Here is a 17,756-nt window from a genome sequence, read left to right as displayed (position 1 = left end):
ACCAGTGCAGTATTGTAGTATGTGACACATTACCAGTGCAGTAATGTAGTATGTGACACATTACCAGTGCAGTAATGTAGTATGTGACACATTACCAGTGCAGTAACGTAGTATGTGACACATTACCAGTGCAGTAATGTAGTATGTGACACATTACCAGTGCAGTAACGTAGTATGTGACACATTACCAGTGCAGTAATGTAGTATGTGACACATTACCAGTGTAGTAACGTAGTATGTGACACATTACCAGTGTAGTAATGTAGTATGTGACACATTACCAGTGCAGTAATGTAGTATGTGACACATTACCAGTGCAGTAATGTAGTATGTGACACATTACCAGTGCAGTAATGTAGTATGTGACACATTACCAGTGCAGTAATGTAGTATGTGACACATTACCAGTGCAGTAATGTAGTATGTGACACATTACCAGTGCAGTAATATAGTATGTGACACATTACCAGTACAGTAATATAGTATGTGACACATTACCAGTGCAGTAATGTAGTATGTGACACATTACCAGGGCAGTAATGTAGTATGTGACACATTACCAGTGTAGTAATGTAGTATGTGACACATTACCAGAGCAGTAATGTAGTATGTGACACATTACCAGTGCAGTAACGTAGTATGTGACACATTACCAGTGCAGTAATGTAGTATGTGACACATTACCAGTGTAGTAACGTAGTATGTGACACATTACCAGTGTAGTAATGTAGTATGTGACACATTACCAGTGCAGTAACGTAGTATGTGACACATTACCAGTGCAGTAATGTAGTATGTGACACATTACCAGTGCAGTAATGTAGTATGTGACACATTACCAGTGCAGTAATGTAGTATGTGACACATTACCAGTGCAGTAATGTAGTATGTGACACATTACCAGTGCAGTAATATAGTATGTGACACATTACCAGTGCAGTAATGTAGTATGTGACACATTACCAGTGCAGTAATGTAATATGTGACACATTACCAGTGTAGTAATGTAGTATGTGACACATTACCAGTGCAGTAATGTAGTATGTGACACATTACCAGTGTAGTAATGTAGTATGTGACACATTACCAGTGCAGTAATGTAGTATGTGACACATTACCAGTGCAGTAATGTAGTATGTGACACATTACCAGTGCAGTAAATGATAGTTTTAGCTTGCAAGAACTCCTTTTCAGACACAAAGGACCCTGCTAGAGTTTTTTCTCTTCAAATATGGATTTGTTGAAGAATAGCTTAGTTTAGTTGACAGCGAGTGATGTCACATGCACAATCACAGCTTATGTCCACATGTGTTGACCAGAAACCTGGCACTTGCCCGCGCTGCCCGACTGCTGTTCAGGGTTTTTTTTTAAAGGTGACGGGAAAAAAATCATCTCCCTTTGGCTCCCTGAGAGCCTAACAGGGTCCCTGCGTGATGATGGGATCCAGATGCTGCTGGAGAGGCCTCTGATGGATGGAGGTCAGGATGAAGTCTCATTTCCCTCTCCTCTTGGACTCGTCTGAAGCTTTTCATGACCTCCACGCTGCATTTCATGGACTCCTTTACACTTTCAACTCAGGATTTAGTGAAAGATGATCATCAGGTCATTTCAAATGGGCCAACATTGTTTCCACACTTGAATACACGTCGCCTCTCTCCTGCTATGTTGTTCTTGCATTTGGCCAGTTTCACTTTCTAGTTCAGTCTTTGCAGCCTGAATAAAACTCCTGTGTGGCGACGCCAACGTACGTTACACCGTCTCATTTCTGCCCGGGCAAAGTCTGCGTGACTCGCTGTAAAGGCTATGATTGGTCAAGAATAATTCTTGTTCAGAGGACGTACCAACATGATCACTTCTCTCCAATGATCCTTCGCTGGCGACAAAGGAAGCTAAGTAGCTTATTTGTCACTGAGTGTACATAGCTATAAAAACAGCCGTGTTCAAAGTGCGGCCCGCAGCACATTGTAGAAAAAAATGTACAAAAAAAGCAAACATTTGAACAATAAAACATGTCATGTCTGTGTGATCAAGTTTTGTTTGGCCATGTGCTTTTTTGGATTTTGTCACTTCCTGTTTTTTCACTCCCCGTTTTGTTTCCATGACAACCCATTAGTTTTCACCTGTCCTCTTGTCACACACCTGATTCATTTGCACTCACGCACCTGTTGTTAATCATGTCTGCGTTATTTAAGCTTTTCATTTTCTGTTGGTCGGCCTGGCGACATCACATTCATGCTCTGCACTCTTGACATGCTGCTTACTCTGTCCAGGTCATAGTTCATGCTGCTCTTTTCTGTTTTTTGTTTATTCAAGCCACTGTTTTGTACCTCCTTTTGTTTCTTCCTTTTTTCCATAGTTCTGCCTTTGTGCCAGTTTTGTTTTATTAGCCAAGTTTGTTCCCCGCCTTATGTTTATACTTTTTATAATCTATCATTAAATCATGTATTTAACTTCACGCCATGTCCGGTCCAATTCTTATGCATCTCGGGAAAACAAACCAACCCATAGTCCAAGTATTGACAGTAGAGAGGGATGGATAACTTTCACATTTGAACCGATACAGTACCAATTCCCTGCGGTATCTAGGAATCGATACCAGTACTCAACTGTACAAATCTTTGTTACTTTTGTGTGTGTGTACGACAAAATATTGTACCATTAGATTTTACGCAAATCGTACCGACGGAATTTAGTCAATAAATTTAAAAGTACCAAACTCGGTATTCATCCCTAAACATGCAACAAGAATACGTTGTTACTAATAACTATTCATATATATATATATATATATATATATATATATATATATATATATATATATATATATATATATATATATATATATATATATATATATATATATATATATATATGTGATTACTCACTTGCATGTATAAAATGTGCTTAAGTAAAGACCCAATATTTGTGCACAAATGCGTCCGGAAGGTTTTTAAATAGTATACTTGAATGCATGTCTTTATTTGTCCAAAATTTGGTAACAGTTTTATCCAAAGTTCTTTCAGGCCGTATTTTGGAGTGAAATTTGCTCGGGAGCACACCAGTCAGAGTCATTGTTGAACTGATAAATGCATTGATCTGATCACTGACCGTATAGAGATCACTATGTCGTAGACCACCACATAATGATCTCCAAACTGACAAAATATGGTTGTATGTCACTTTCTTGGATGTTGAGCTAGTATCTATCAGGAAGATCACGGAGAGTGTGTTTTAATGCTAGCTTATCTGAACGCAAGTACAATTACTGCGGTGTTCCTCAAGGAAGCTGCTTAGGTCCTTTACTTTTTATTATTTGGACTAATGATCTTCCCTGTGTTACAACAAACACCAATATGGTTATGTATGCAGATGACACAACTGTCACACATGCTACCTCTACCTTAAATGACCTAGAAAATAACTTCAATCAGGACCTGGAGAGAGAGTCACGCTGGGTAAAAGATAATAAACGTCACCTTTATCTTTACTTTTTACACCAAAATGCGTCTGTTCTCCCTTTTCTGTCTACACACTGTGTCTGCTTGTAAGTACTCTGTGTGTGTGAGCTGCCCAACATGCCTGTCTTGTGTGTGTGTGTGTGTGTGTGTGTGTGTGTGTGTGTGTGTGTGTGTGTGTGTGTGTGTGTGTGTGTGTGTGTGTGTGTGTGTGTGAGCATTTTTATACAATGAATAAATATTTCAAAAAGAATGAAAGTGCCCCCCAATCTTAAACACACCTTCAGCTAAGGTGAATGTTGACATCTGACTGAAATACGTTATCAGGAATTCATTGAAAATGTCTTAAATGGCAGACAAAGGTTAATTTAGTGAGTTTAGAGTCAAAGAGTAAAAAGAAAAATCATGATTAATATGCAGACAGTGCAGTTTAGTATAAAGTCCTAATATATATTTCAGATACTTTATTTTCCCCAGGAGGACAAGATAAAGTGAAGTATTACACAGTCGAGTAGTAGAGTGCAGGTTTCTTTGCAGAGATGACACCAAAGATGAGACATTGTGAACGTTTGTTTGTCTTTCAGGACCATGCTGACCGTGCACAACGTCTTGCTTCTGCTCTTCTTCTTGCTAAGCCTGGCCTGCTCCCTCAACCCCAGAGACCCCAATGTGTGCAGTCTGTGGGAGAGGTGAGGAGAATGTCATCTTTTCTGTGATGGAGGGGCAAGGGTCAGCATTCAGCGCAGTCAGAATGTTATGTCGCATTCTCAGGCCTTTTATCTCCTTTCATGGACAATTCCAAGCTGTTGCGTTATTGTGTAGCATATACTGCTTTTCATTGAGACACACAGCAAAGCTAAAAACAAACATAACATGTACAATATAAGAAGAAAATGTTGAAAACATATTAGTTTTCCTTTTTTCGTATTATATATACACATTTGTTGTCTATGTATACATGAATATACATATAAATATATACATTCTTATACATACAATTTCAACGTGTTCTTGTTGTTATATATATATATATATATATATATATATATATATATATATATATATATATTAGTCGAGGTTACTGTGGTTTATCCATTATACAGTGCTCAATACCAAAGTAGAGCAAAATATATGTTAGGTCAGGAAAAAACACAGAGGCTATATCATCCCAACAAGCCTGTTTCGCAGGTTTCGCAGGTATAAAATCCCCTGCGAAACATTATATATGAAAATCATTCATTACAAAATCAAATATTTTCATAGCTAGAGCATAAAAAAATGTTCACAACCTTTTAAATAAATATTTCAACATTATGAGAGCCCTGAAAACCTGAAGTACACCCATTAGTCATGTTTTTAATCCAACATAGAAATTGTGCCTGTGGCTGAGCCAATCAGTGAACGGCACACTCTGATTGCTGGGTTGTCCTCTAGTGGCCATTACTGCTGTAGTGTTGATATTTTTAGTTTACTTAGCCATTTTTATGCTTGAAAATGCTTCATTTAGACCAAAAGTTGTTTTTTAAAGAATTCTGCTTTATGGTGAATATTTAGACGGCGAGGGACTCATTGGAAAAGTGAAAAAATGCATGGCCAGCAAAATCAGGCAGGTTGAAAGTAGTGAGGTGGCTCTTTGAGGAGTGGGCTTAGTAGTGAGGTGGCTCTTTGAGGAGTGGGCTTAGTAGTGAGGTGGCTCTTTGAGGAGTGGGCTTAGTAGTGAGGTGGCTCTTTGAGGAGTGGGCTTAGTAGTGAGGTGGCTCTTTGAGGAGTGGGCTTAGTATTGAGGTGGCTCTTTGAGGAGTGGGCTTAGTAGTGAGGTGGCTCTTTGAGGAGTGGGCTTAGTAGTGAGGTGGCTCTTTGAGGAGTGGGCTTAGTAGTGAGGTGGCTCTTTGAGGAGTGGGCTTAGTATTGAGGTGGCTCTTTGAGGAGTGGGCTTTAGTAGTGAAGTGGCTCTTTGAGGAGTGGGCTTAGTATTGAGGTGGCTCTTTGAGGAGTGGGCTTAGTAGTGAGGTGGCTCTTTGAGGAGTGGGCTTAGTAGTGAGGTGGCTCTTTGAGGAGTGGGCTTAGTAATGAGGTGGCTCTTTGAGGAGTGGGCTTAGTAGTGAGGTGGCTCTTTGAGGAGTGGGCTTTGTAGTGAGGTGGCTCTTTGAGGAGTGGGCTTAGTATTGAGGTGGCTCTTTGAGGAGTGGGCTTAGTAGTGAGGTGGCTCTTTGAGGAGTGGGCTTAGTATTGAGGTGGCTCTTTGAGGAGTGGGCTTTAGTAGTGAAGTGGCTCTTTGAGGAGTGGGCTTAGTATTGAGGTGGCTCTTTGAGGAGTGGGCTTAGTAGTGAGGTGGCTCTTTGAGGAGTGGGCTTAGTAATGAGGTGGCTCTTTGAGGAGTGGGCTTAGTAGTGAGGTGGCTCTTTGAGGAGTGGGCTTTGTAGTGAGGTGGCTCTTTGAGGAGTGGGCTTAGTATTGAGGTGGCTCTTTGAGGAGTGGGCTTAGTAGTGAGGTGGCTCTTTGAGGAGTGGGCTTAGTATTGAGGTGGCTCTTTGAGGAGTGGGCTTAGTAGTGAGGTGGCTCTTTGAGGAGTGGGCTTAGTATTGAGGTGGCTCTTTGAGGAGTGGGCTTAGTAGTGAGGTGGCTCTTTGAGGAGTGGGCTTAGTATTGAGGTGGCTCTTTGAGGAGTGGGCTTAGTAGTGAGGTGGCTCTTTGAGGAGTGGGCTTAGTATTGAGGTGGCTCTTTGAGGAGTGGGCTTAGTGGTGAGGTGGCTCTTTGAGGAGTGGGCTTTGTAGTGAGGTGGCTTTTTGAAGAGTGGGCTTAGTAGTGAGGTGGCTCTTTGAGGAGTGGCCTTAGTATTGAGGTGGCTCTTTGAGGAGTGGGCTTAGTAGTGAGGTGGCTCTTTGAGGAGTGGGCTTAGTATTGAGGTGGCTCTTTGAGGAGTGGGCTTTGTAGTGAAGTGGCTTTTTGAGGAGTGGGCTTAGTATTGAGGTGGCTCTTTGAGGAGTGGGCTTAGTATTGAGGTGGCTCTTTGAGGAGTGGGCTTAGTAGTGAGGTGGCTCTTTGAGGAGTGGGCTTTGAAGTGAGGTGGCTCTTTGAGGAGTGGGCTTAGTAGTGAAGTGGCTCTTTGAGGAGTAGGCTTAGTATTGAGGTGGCTCTTTGAGGAGTGGGCTTAGTAGTGAGGTGGCTCTTTGAGGAGTGGGCTTAGTAGTGAGGTGGCTCTTTGAGGAGTGGGATTTGTAGTGAGGTGGCTCTTTGAGGAGTGGGCTTAGTAGTGAAGTGGCTATTTGAGGAGTAGGCTTAGTATTGAGGTGGCTCTTTGAGGAGTGGGCTTAGTATTGAGGTGGCTCTTTGAGGAGTGGGCTTAGTAGTGAGGTGGCTCTTTGAGGAGTGGGCTTAGTAGTGAAGTGGCTCTTTGAGGAGTGGGCTTTGAAGTGAGGTGGCTCTTTGAGGAGTGGGCTTAGTAGTGAAGTGGCTCTTTGAGGAGTAGGCTTAGTATTGAGGTGGCTCTTTGAGGAGTGGGCTTAGTAGTGAGGTGGCTCTTTGAGGAGTGGGCTTAGTAGTGAGGTGGCTCTTTGAGGAGTGGGCTTAGTAGTGAGGTGGCTCTTTGAGGAGTGGGATTTGTAGTGAGGTGGCTCTTTGAGGAGTGGGCTTAGTAGTGAAGTGGCTATTTGAGGAGTAGGCTTAGTATTGAGGTGGCTCTTTGAGGAGTGGGCTTAGTATTGAGGTGGCTCTTTGAGGAGTGGGCTTAGTAGTGAGGTGGCTCTTTGAGGAGTGGGCTTAGTAGTGAAGTGGCTCTTTGAGGAGTGGGCTTAGTAGTGAGGTGGCTCTTTGAGGAGTGGGCTTAGTATTGAGGTGGCTCTTTGAGGAGTGGGCTTTGTAGTGAGGTGGCTCTTTGAGGAGTGGTCATAGTAGTGAGGTGGCTCTTTGAGGAGTGGGCTTAGTAGTGAAGTGGCTCTTTGAGGAGTGGGCTTAGTAGTGAGGTGGCTCTTTGAGGAGTGGGCTTAGTAGTGAGGTGGCTCTTTGAGGAGTGGGCTTTGTGCTGAAGGACTCTGATCCTAATAATCAACTCCTATTTGCAGAGGATTTGAATGACTGATTTGAATGAAAACACAGATGAGCAGGAATGAAAAGTTGTTGTTAATGTTTGTGTGCAGCTTCACCACCTCAGTCAAGGAGTCGTACTCGCATCCTTACGACCATGTGACCGAGGAGCCCTGCTCGGACCCTGGGACCAACTACAGATGCCCGCGTCACAGGTAGCGCCAACATCCTCGGCAGCAGCGACTTGCGGCTCTTTAAGACCTGAATGTCCTTCTTCCAGGATCACCTACAAGAGCGCATACAGGCAGGCGGTGAAGACGGACTACCGCAAGCGCTACCAGTGCTGCCCGGGCTACTACGAGAGCGCCAACACATGTGTTGGTAAGTTATTGCTAAATCATCTGGAGAAAATATCAACGGTGCTAGACAAAAGTCTTCTGAAGTAGCACCATCAGATGAACATTATGCACATTTTGTTGAAGCACTCAATCTGCATGGTCAACATGTTGATGAGCCTACCATGCCAGAGTCCACAAAATGTGCCTTTCTCTGCTGGCTTCTGTGGTGTCGCACAGTGAAACATTCCAGGAAACAGCACTTTCCTGTCTTGCTGCTTATTTGTCGTGTCCCAGGTGGACAAAACATAATAAAAGATTAATATTACACTAACTGAGGTTTTAATGTATTAAAACATGCTAAACGAGTGTATAATATTACTTCTTCTCCATGTCTCAACAATTAGTTTGTTCACTTCAACATGCACCATGTTACCGCTTTTCTAAGAGGGAAATAAAAGGGAAAAAACAGATATGTATGATTTTCATACCAAATAATATTATTCTCATTACACAATATATATACAATTATGTTATTCCCTTATTTATAAGTGTATTTCACAACAGGCAGATAAAGTGTTGGTTTTAAGATTTTTTATATTATATAATATACATTTTAATTGTTATATTATATTATTATCTCATCATTAGTATTATTATTTTATTAGATTATTAAACAATATTATCCATAGCGGGGTTTAATTTGTAAACGCCTTTGAAAACAGGCGAATAAAGGATTAAAGAAAAAAATATGGAGTACATTGATGGATGGATAGTAATTGTTCATTGATTGAGTGATTGAGACTTTTATTAGTAGATTGCACAGTACAGTACATATTCCCTACAATTGACCACTAAATGGTAACACCACAATAAGTTTGAACAAGTTTTTCAACTTGTTTAAGCCGGTATATATCTATCTATATATATATATATGTATATATATATATATATATATATATATATATATATATATATATATATATATATATATATATATATATATATATATATTAGTCGAGGTTTCTGTGGTCTGTCCATTATACAGTATATATATATATATATATATATATATATATATATATATATATATATATATATATATATATATATATATATATATATATATATATATATATATATATATATATATATATATACATATGTTTATTAGCTGCCATTAATTTATTAGTGCTTTTCAAAACAGGTGGTTAAAGTTTAAAAAGAAAAACTAAAACAATAGTATGACTTTTATATGGTATTTTATATTATTCTTTTATCAGATTATTATTACATTATCTTTGGCAGACTTTAATTTATAAGAGACTTTAAAAAGAGGCGAATAAAGAATTCAAAGTAAAATATATGAAATACAAAAGTAAGAAAAACTATTCATTATTATGTTATAGTATCAATAATTATAATTATAATAATTATAGTATTATTACATGTATATTTATTAATAATAACTGCCATACATGTATTAGTGCTTTTCAAAAGAGGCATTTCAAGTTTAAAAAGAGTTTAAAAAATGAAATACAATGTGGATAAAAATGATAGTATGCATTTTTCATATTATCTAAGATTATTAATATTAATATACATGCAATAATTATTAGTTGCCTTTCATTATAAGCACTTTTCAAAACTTTTGTACTTGAAAATAGGAAGTAGAAAAGTGAAAATAGGTGATGGTTAAGTGAAAGCAGAAGGCGTGTCATTGAAATATCTCTGATGGTGACATCTCCAAATATTCTTGTCAACATGTGGTCTTCTTCTGAGGGCATTTGGAGAGAAAAGCAGTCAGATGTTGTCTGTCATCACCAGCTCGCTGCACCCAGGAGTGCGTCCACGGCCGCTGCGTGGCTCCAGACCGATGTCAGTGCGAGGGAGGCTGGCGAGGCCACGACTGTTCAAGCGGTATGGAAAGTTCCTTATTGACTTTCTTCTTGAAATCCCCTTTAGGCCATGGGATTGCCTTCTAAACACTGCTGACACAACAAGAAATGACATCTTCTAAACACTGCTGACACAACAAGAAATGACATCTTCCCGTCAGTCCAGCGGCTCACAGCCATTGCAAACATTAGGCTTTTCCAATGGAAACAAGCAGTGAGTCATTAGTTGGAGCCCAGAAGCAGCTTCAGTGGTGGAGACACACTCCTGATTAATAGGAATAACTCTTAGTCTCAGCTAGTGTGTGAGAGCCTAACCCTGATTAATATCAATAACTCTTAGTCTCAGCTAGTGTGTGAGAGCCTAACCCTGATTAATATCAATAACTTTTAGTCTCAGCTAGTGTGTGAGACCCTAACCCTGATTAATATCAATAACTCTTAGTCTCAGCTAGTGTGTGAGAGCCTAACCCTGATTAATATCAATAACTTTTAGTCTCAGCTAGTGTGTGAGACCCTAACCCTGATTAATATCAATAACTCTTAGTCTCAGCTAGTGTGCGAGACCATAACCCTGATTAATATCAATAACTCTTAGTCTCAGCTAGTGTGTGAGAGCCTAACCCTGATTAATATCAATAACTTTTAGTCTCAGCTAGTGTGTGAGACCCTAACCCTGATTAATATCAATAACTCTTAGTCTCAGCTAGTGTGTGAGAGCCTAACCCTGATTAATATCAATAACTTTTAGTCTCAGCTAGTGTGTGAGACCCTAACCCTGATTAATATCAATAACTCTTAGTCTCAGCTAGTGTGTGAGACCCTAACCCTGATTAATATCAATAACTCTTAGTCTCAGCTAGTGTGTGAGACCCTAACCCTGATTAATATCAATAACTCTTAGTCTCAGCTAGTGTGTGAGAGCCTAACCCTGATTAATAAGAATAACTCTTAGTCTCAGCTAGTGTGTGAGACCCTATCCCTGATTAATATCAATAACTCTTAGTCTCAGCTAGTGTGCGAGACCCTAACCCTGATTAATAGGAATAACTCTTAGTCTCAGCTAGTGTGCGAGAACCTAAATGTAGCCAGCCTAACATGAATCACTGTGGGACACCATCACAGTTGTTGTCATGTCAACATCAGGTTGTTATTTGGAAGAACGCTAGAATGAAAAAAACTTGTATTGCAGGTGCTGGAGCCTATCTCAGCAACCCCAAAAGGGACAAGCGGTAGAAAATGGATGGATGTATTCAAGAGCTGCAGTAGATTGCTGCTCACTTTAGGCCCTTTTCAATCCTGAACTTTTGGTTCCTACAACCTATAAAAAGATCTTTAGGATCCTGTAGAAGTTTGTGTTTCCACCGCATTTCACACTTCAGGTAGTTTCTCTAAATGAGGCTGATGACGAATGGAGGAGTACTTTACTATATTTCATCTCCACTGATACGTATGGAGGAGTACTTTATTATATTTCATCTCCATTGATACCTATGGAGGAGTACTTTACTATATTTCATCTCCACTGACACCACCTCAACAAACAATATTCGCTCACATCTTTTACTAAAAAAGTAAGTCAATGAAATACAAAACATTAATATACAAAACAATATCATTTATTAAATAAAGTGTACCGAATTGTTCATAACAAGTCAGAAAGTTGTCTCCTCAGTAAATAATGAATTAATTAGGGTCCATTTCATGTGTAAATAACAATATATCAATAAAAAATGTCAATGTTTATCTGTAATTAACTAGATATCAATAATAATTGTCAGTGTTTATCTGTAAATAACAATATATAAACAATACATGTCAGTGTTTATCTGTAAATAACTATATTTAAATAATAAATGTCAGTGTTTATCTGTAAATAACAATATATCAATAATAAATGTCAGTGTTTATCTTTAAATAACTGTAAAAAATAATAAATGTCAGTGTTTATCTGTAAATAACAATATATAAATAATAAATGTCAGTGTGTATCTGTAAATAACAATGTATAAATAATGAATGTCAGTGTTTATTTGTAAATAACTATATATAAATAATAAATGTCAGTGTCTATATGTAAATAACAATATATAAATAATAATTTGTCAGTGTTTATCTGTAAATAACAATGTAAAAATAATAAATGTCAGTGTTTATCTGTAAATAACAATATATAAATAATAAATGTAAGTGTTTATCTGTAAATAACAATATACAAATAATAAATGTCAGTGTTTATCTGTAAATAACAATATATAAATAATAGATATCAGTGTTTATCTGTAAATAGCAATATACAAATAATAGATGTCAGTGTTTATCTGTAAATAACAATATATAAATAATAATGTCAGTGTTTATCTGTAAATAACAACAGAAAAATAGTAAATGTCAGTGTTTATCAGTAAATAACAATAATTAAATAATAAATGTCAGTGTTTATCTGTAAATAACAATATACTAATATTAAATGTCAGTGTTTATCAGTAAATAACAATATTTAAATAATGCATGTCAGTGTTTACCTGGTACATTTAAACGGAATACAATGATTTGCAAATCCTTTTAAAGTTAAAGTTAAAGTTAAAGTACCAATGATTGTCACACACACACTAGGTGTGGCGAAATTATTCTCTGCATTTAACCCATCACCCTTGATCACCCCCTGGGAGGTGAGGGGAGCAGTGGGCAGCAGCGGTGGCCGCGCCCAGGAATCATTTTTGGTGATTTAACCCCCAATTCCAACCCTTGATACTGAGTGCCAAGCAGGGAGGTAATGGCTCACATTTTTATAGTCTTTGGTATGACTCGGCCGGGGTTTGAACCCACAACCTACCCATCTCAGGGCGGACACTCTAACCACTAGGCCATATTCAGTTGAATATGCTACAAAGACAACATATTTGATGTTCAAACTCATAACCTTTTTTTTTTTTTGCAAATAATAATTAACTTAGAATTTCATGGCTGCAACACGTGACAAAGAAGTTGGGAAAGGGCATGTTCACCACTGTGTTACATCACCTTTCCTTTTAACACTCAGTAAAGGTTTGGGAACTGAGGAGACACATTTTTGAAGCTTCTCAAGTGGAATTCTTTCCCATTCTTGCTTGATGTACAGCTTAAGTTTTTTAGGCTTCATAATGCACCACACATTTTCAATGGGAGACAGGTCTGGACTACAGGCAGGCCAGTCTAGTACCCGCACTCTTTTACTATGAAGCACGTGATTTGGCATTGTCTTGCTGAAATAAGCAGGGGCGTCCATGGTAACGTTGCTTGGATGGCAACATATGTTGCTCCAAAACCTGTATGTACCCTTCAGCATTAATGGTGCCTTCACAGATGTGTAAGTTACCCATGTCTTGGGCACTAATACACCCCCATACCATCACACATGCTGGCTTTTACACTTTGCGCCTAGAACAATCCGGATGGTTCTTTTCCTCTTTGGTCCGGAGGACACGACGTCCACAGTTTCCAAAAACAATTTGAAATGTGGACTCGTCAGACCACAGAACACTTTTCCACTTTGTATCAGTCCATCTTAGATGAGCTCAGGCCCAGCGAAGCCGACAACGTTTCTGGGTGTTGTTGATAAACGGTTTTCGCTTTGCATAGGAGAGTTTTAACTTGCACTTACAGATGTAGCGACCAACTGTAGTTACTGACAGTGGGTTTCTAAAGTGTTCCTGAGCCCATGTGGTGATATCCTTTACACACTGATGTCACTTGTTGATGCAGTACAGCCTGAGGGATGGAAGGTCACGGGCTTAGCTGCTTACGTGCAGTGATTTCTCCACATTCTCTGAACCCTTTGATGATATTACGGAGCGTAGATGGTGAAATCCCTAAATTCCTTGCAATAGCTGGTTGAGAAAGTTTTTTCTTAAACTGTTCAACAATTTGCTCACGCATTTGTTGACAAAGTGGTGACCCTCGCCCCATCCTTGTTTGTGAATGACTGAGCATTTCATGGAATCTACTTTTATACCCAATCATGGCACCCACCTGTTCCCAATTAGCCTGCACACCTGTGGGATGTTCCAAATAAGTCTTTGATGAGCATTCCTCAACTTTATCAGTATTTATTGCCACCTTTCCCAACTTCTTTGTCACGTGTTGCTGGCATCAAATTCTAAAGTTAATGATTATTTGCATAAAAAAAAACGTTTATGAGTTTGAACATCAAATATGTTGTCTTTGTAGCATATTCAACTGAATATGGCTTGAAAAGGATTTGCAAATCATTGTATTCCGTTTAAATGTACATCTAACACAATTTCCCAACTCATATGGAAACAGGGTTTGTAATACTTACAAACTTTGCTTGGAGTGATGTATGAAGAATTTGTACAAGTAGAACGTTATGGATGGCTAGAAGACGGAACAGCACTTGTAGTTCCGGTTGACAGCTCTAAACAGAAGGGCAATGCAGCACTGCAGCACGTGCAGTGAGCAAACTCGTCCAAAAGATGGCGCCACAGCACAAACAATTACACACATTTTCAGTGTCTTTGCTTGTTTTTTTTTTGTTTTTTTCAATATTTACATTATGGCCATCAACAAAGAAAAGTCCATAAATTAGCTGCACCGTTTTATAAGCTGCAGAGTTCAAATTGTAGGAAACATTAAGTGGCTTATAGTCCGGAATTTAGGGTACTTGATCTGGATTGTCTACGATGCTCACGTTAGGGGTTTGACTATTGATCCCTGGGGGACACACTGTGGATTGTCCCCTGCAGACAATTTCTCTACATTGGGATTTTGTGCCATTTGAGGAAACTCAAAAACTTGCCACAAAGTGCTTCTCATGTCCATGTACATCTGCCTTACTTTCACCCGAGTCCACAGTGGACTTGGTCAAGCCCACAGTGGACTGGTCACAGCAGTCCACTGTGGACTTGGTCAAGCATACAGTGGACTGGTCACAGCAGTCCACTGTGGACTTTGTCAAGCATACAGTGGACTGGTCACAGCAGTCCACAGTGGACTTGGTCAATCATACAGTGGACTGGTCACAGCAGTCCACTGTGGGCTTGGTCAAACCCATAGTGGACTGGTCAAAACAGTCCACAGTGGACTTGGCAGAGGTGTGAAAGGCATCTCTTTCCACAATCTTCTTTCATTGTTGTCCTGTGCAGAGGCAAAAAGAGAGAGAAAGAGGAAATGGAAAAAATGAGTCCACTCTCTGACTTTTCTCCATCTTGCCTTACGCTCCCTCAGCACCTCCCCCTGGCTTCTAACTTCTCCTCTCTGCTTTTCTACCACTACACCTTTCTCTCTTTCAAAGCTTTTGGAGCTTCCCAAGTGCATGAAGCAGGAAGGAGGAGATGGAAAATTGGAAATATTATAACTTTGCTTATTGGGAGAGTGGCCAGAAAAAGAGGATTATTGGTCCATTGATTTGTGTGAAAAGACAAGATAGTAAAACACACTTTTGAAAAGACAAGATTGTAAAAGACACTTTCACGCACACGATTACAATTCCACTTTCCAAGTAAGTGCACCACAGCTTGTGAACCCTGAGACATTCATGTCAATAATGTATATATAATATATATGCTCTAGTGCGTGGGAAAAGGATCAAGTTGAACATTATTATTCCTTTTGTGGGTTTAGCTTTGAAGGAGTAAAACCTCTCCAGGGTTGATGAAAAGCAGGCTGCAAATGAAGGTGGATGATTGATTGATTGATTGATTGATTGATTGATTGATTGAGACTTTTATTAGTAGGTTGCACAGTGAAGTACATATTCCGTACAATTGACCACTAAAGTTGGTAGAGTGGCCGTGCCAGCAATCGGAGGGTTGCTGGTTACTGGGGTTCAATCCCCACCTTCTACCATCCTAGTCACGTCCGTTGTGTCCTTGGGCAAGACACTTCACCCTTGCTCCTGATGGCTGCTGGTTAGCGCCTTGCATGGCAGCTCCCTCCATCAGTGTGTGAATGTGTGTGTGAATGGGTGAATGTGGAAATAGTGTCAAAGCGCTTTGAGTACCTTGAAGGTAGAAAAGCGCTATACAAGTACAACCCATTTATCATTTATTTAAATGGTAACACCCGAATAAGTTTTTCAACTTGTTTAAGTCGGGGTCCACTTAAATTGATTGATGATACAGATATATACTATCAGATATATACTATCATCATAATACAGTCATCACACAAGATAATCATCAGGGTGTATACATTGAATTATTTACATTATTTACAATTCAGGGTGTGGACGGGGGGGGGGGGGGTTAGGTTTGGTTGTTATCATCAGTCATCAACAATTGAGAACAGAGAAATGGACATTGGAACAGTGTAGGTCTGACTTGGTAGGATTTGTACAACAAGTAGTGGACATAGAGAGAGAGAGAGAGAGAGAGAGAGAGAGAGAGAGAGAGAGAGAGAGAGAGAGAGAGAGAGAGAGAGAGAGAGAGAGAGAGAGAGAGAGAGAGAGAGAGAGAGAGAGAGAGAGAGAGAGAGAGAGAGAGAGAGAGAGAGAGAGAGAGAGAGAGATCAGAAGGCATAAGAAAAATATCTGCATTTGATTGTTTACATTTGATTATTAACAACAATCCAGGGAGGGTGTTAGTTTAGGGTTGTAGTTGCCTGGAGGTGTTCTTTTAGTGCGGTTTTGAAGGAGGATAGAGATGCCCTTTCTTTTATACCTGTTGGGAGTGCATTCCACATTGATGTGGCATAGAAAGAGAATGAGTTAAGACCTTTGTTAGATGGGAATCTGGGTTTAACGTGGTTAGTGGAGCTCCCCCTGGTGTTGTGGTTATGGCGGTCATTTACATTAAGGAAGTAGTTTGACATGTACTTCGGTATCAGGGAGGTGTAGCGGATTTTATAGACCAGGCTCAGTGCAAGTTGTTTGACTCTGTCCTCCACCCTGAGCCAGCCCACTTTGGAGAAGTGGGTAGGAGTGAGGTGGGATCTGGGGTGGGGGTCTAGAAGTAATCTGACTAGCTAATATATCAGGGGTTCTTATACTGATCCCTGTGGAACACCATCTCTATGTTTACACACAATGAATACATACAGTAGACCCCCCTCCTACTGATGATAACAATTGTGAATCATACATCACAAAGCCAACATCTAAACCCTATAACAGTGTTTCCTAGCCGTAGGCGTTCTCCCCCTAAATATACCTGTTCTCCTCCTTAATATACCTGTTCTCCCCCTCAATATACCTGTTCTCCCCCTAAATATACCTGTTCTCCCCCTAAATATACCTGTTCTCCCCCTTAATATACCTGTTCTCCCCCTTAATATACCTGTTCTCCCCCTAAATATACCTGTTCTCCCCCTTAATATACCTGTTCTCCCCCTAAATATACCTGTTCTCCCCCTTAATATACCTGTCCTCCCCCTCAATATACCTGTTCTCCCCCTAAATATACCTGTTCTCCGCCTTAATATACCTGTTCTCCCCCTAAATATACCTGTACATGTCAGCTGGCTGGCAGCGCTACTCAGCTGTAATACACCTTTCCACCACTTGTGGCAGTAATGACAATATCAAACAAAGTCTGGAGCTAAAGTCATACAGACGTTTCTCAAGTGCAAAAATTATGACTAAAGTTCTGAAGCTGTGTTTTCATTTGCACTTTAATTTTATTAACAGTTTAGTTAAACATGTGCATTAGTTTTTATTGTTTATTTATTTTAGCACTAAATGATTGTATGTCAAAAAAATGTCATCATTTATTTATGAGTCTCTTCTTATGCAGTATGTATGGCTAGTTATTTTTCTAGTTAGCCTGACCTAAGCCTAAGGTTTATGTGTTAAGTCAATTAGAATATTTTGTGGTTAACACATTAACTCATATCATTTGACAAGGTTGTTAATCTGTTAAACTGTAAGTAGGTTAGATGTACTAATTAAATTGTATTAAAATGAAGAGTAATATTACTAATTCAATGTTAACATTTGAGTGGGCCCCGGGCCCCTCTGTAGTGTTCTCCAAGGTCAAAAAGGTTAAGAACCCCTCTCACAGTTAATACTGAATTTTTAATTGGGTTGTAAACATTAACGAATAAATACAGG

General features: G+C 39.5%; 1 protein-coding gene across 2 annotated transcripts in view; it reads left to right on the top strand.

Moving 5' to 3' along the window:
- Positions 1–17,756, top strand: part of pear1 (platelet endothelial aggregation receptor 1) — an 81,547-nt gene that overhangs the window by 30,322 nt on the left and 33,469 nt on the right. For both annotated transcript variants that reach the window (XM_061934141.1, XM_061934142.1), the window contains exons 2-5: positions 4,040–4,144; positions 7,593–7,694; positions 7,760–7,860; positions 9,642–9,734. In XM_061934141.1, coding sequence (XP_061790125.1) covers positions 4,044–4,144; positions 7,593–7,694; positions 7,760–7,860; positions 9,642–9,734 — 397 coding nt within the window. In that variant the 5' untranslated portion in view covers positions 4,040–4,043. The remainder of the gene's footprint in view (positions 1–4,039; positions 4,145–7,592; positions 7,695–7,759; positions 7,861–9,641; positions 9,735–17,756) is intronic.

The sequence above is a fragment of the Nerophis lumbriciformis genome, linkage group LG30 (genome assembly GCF_033978685.3).
Source record: "Nerophis lumbriciformis linkage group LG30, RoL_Nlum_v2.1, whole genome shotgun sequence".
In the NCBI taxonomy this organism is placed as follows: domain Eukaryota; kingdom Metazoa; phylum Chordata; class Actinopteri; order Syngnathiformes; family Syngnathidae; genus Nerophis; species Nerophis lumbriciformis.
This window is presented reverse-complemented; position numbering and strand designations above follow the sequence as displayed.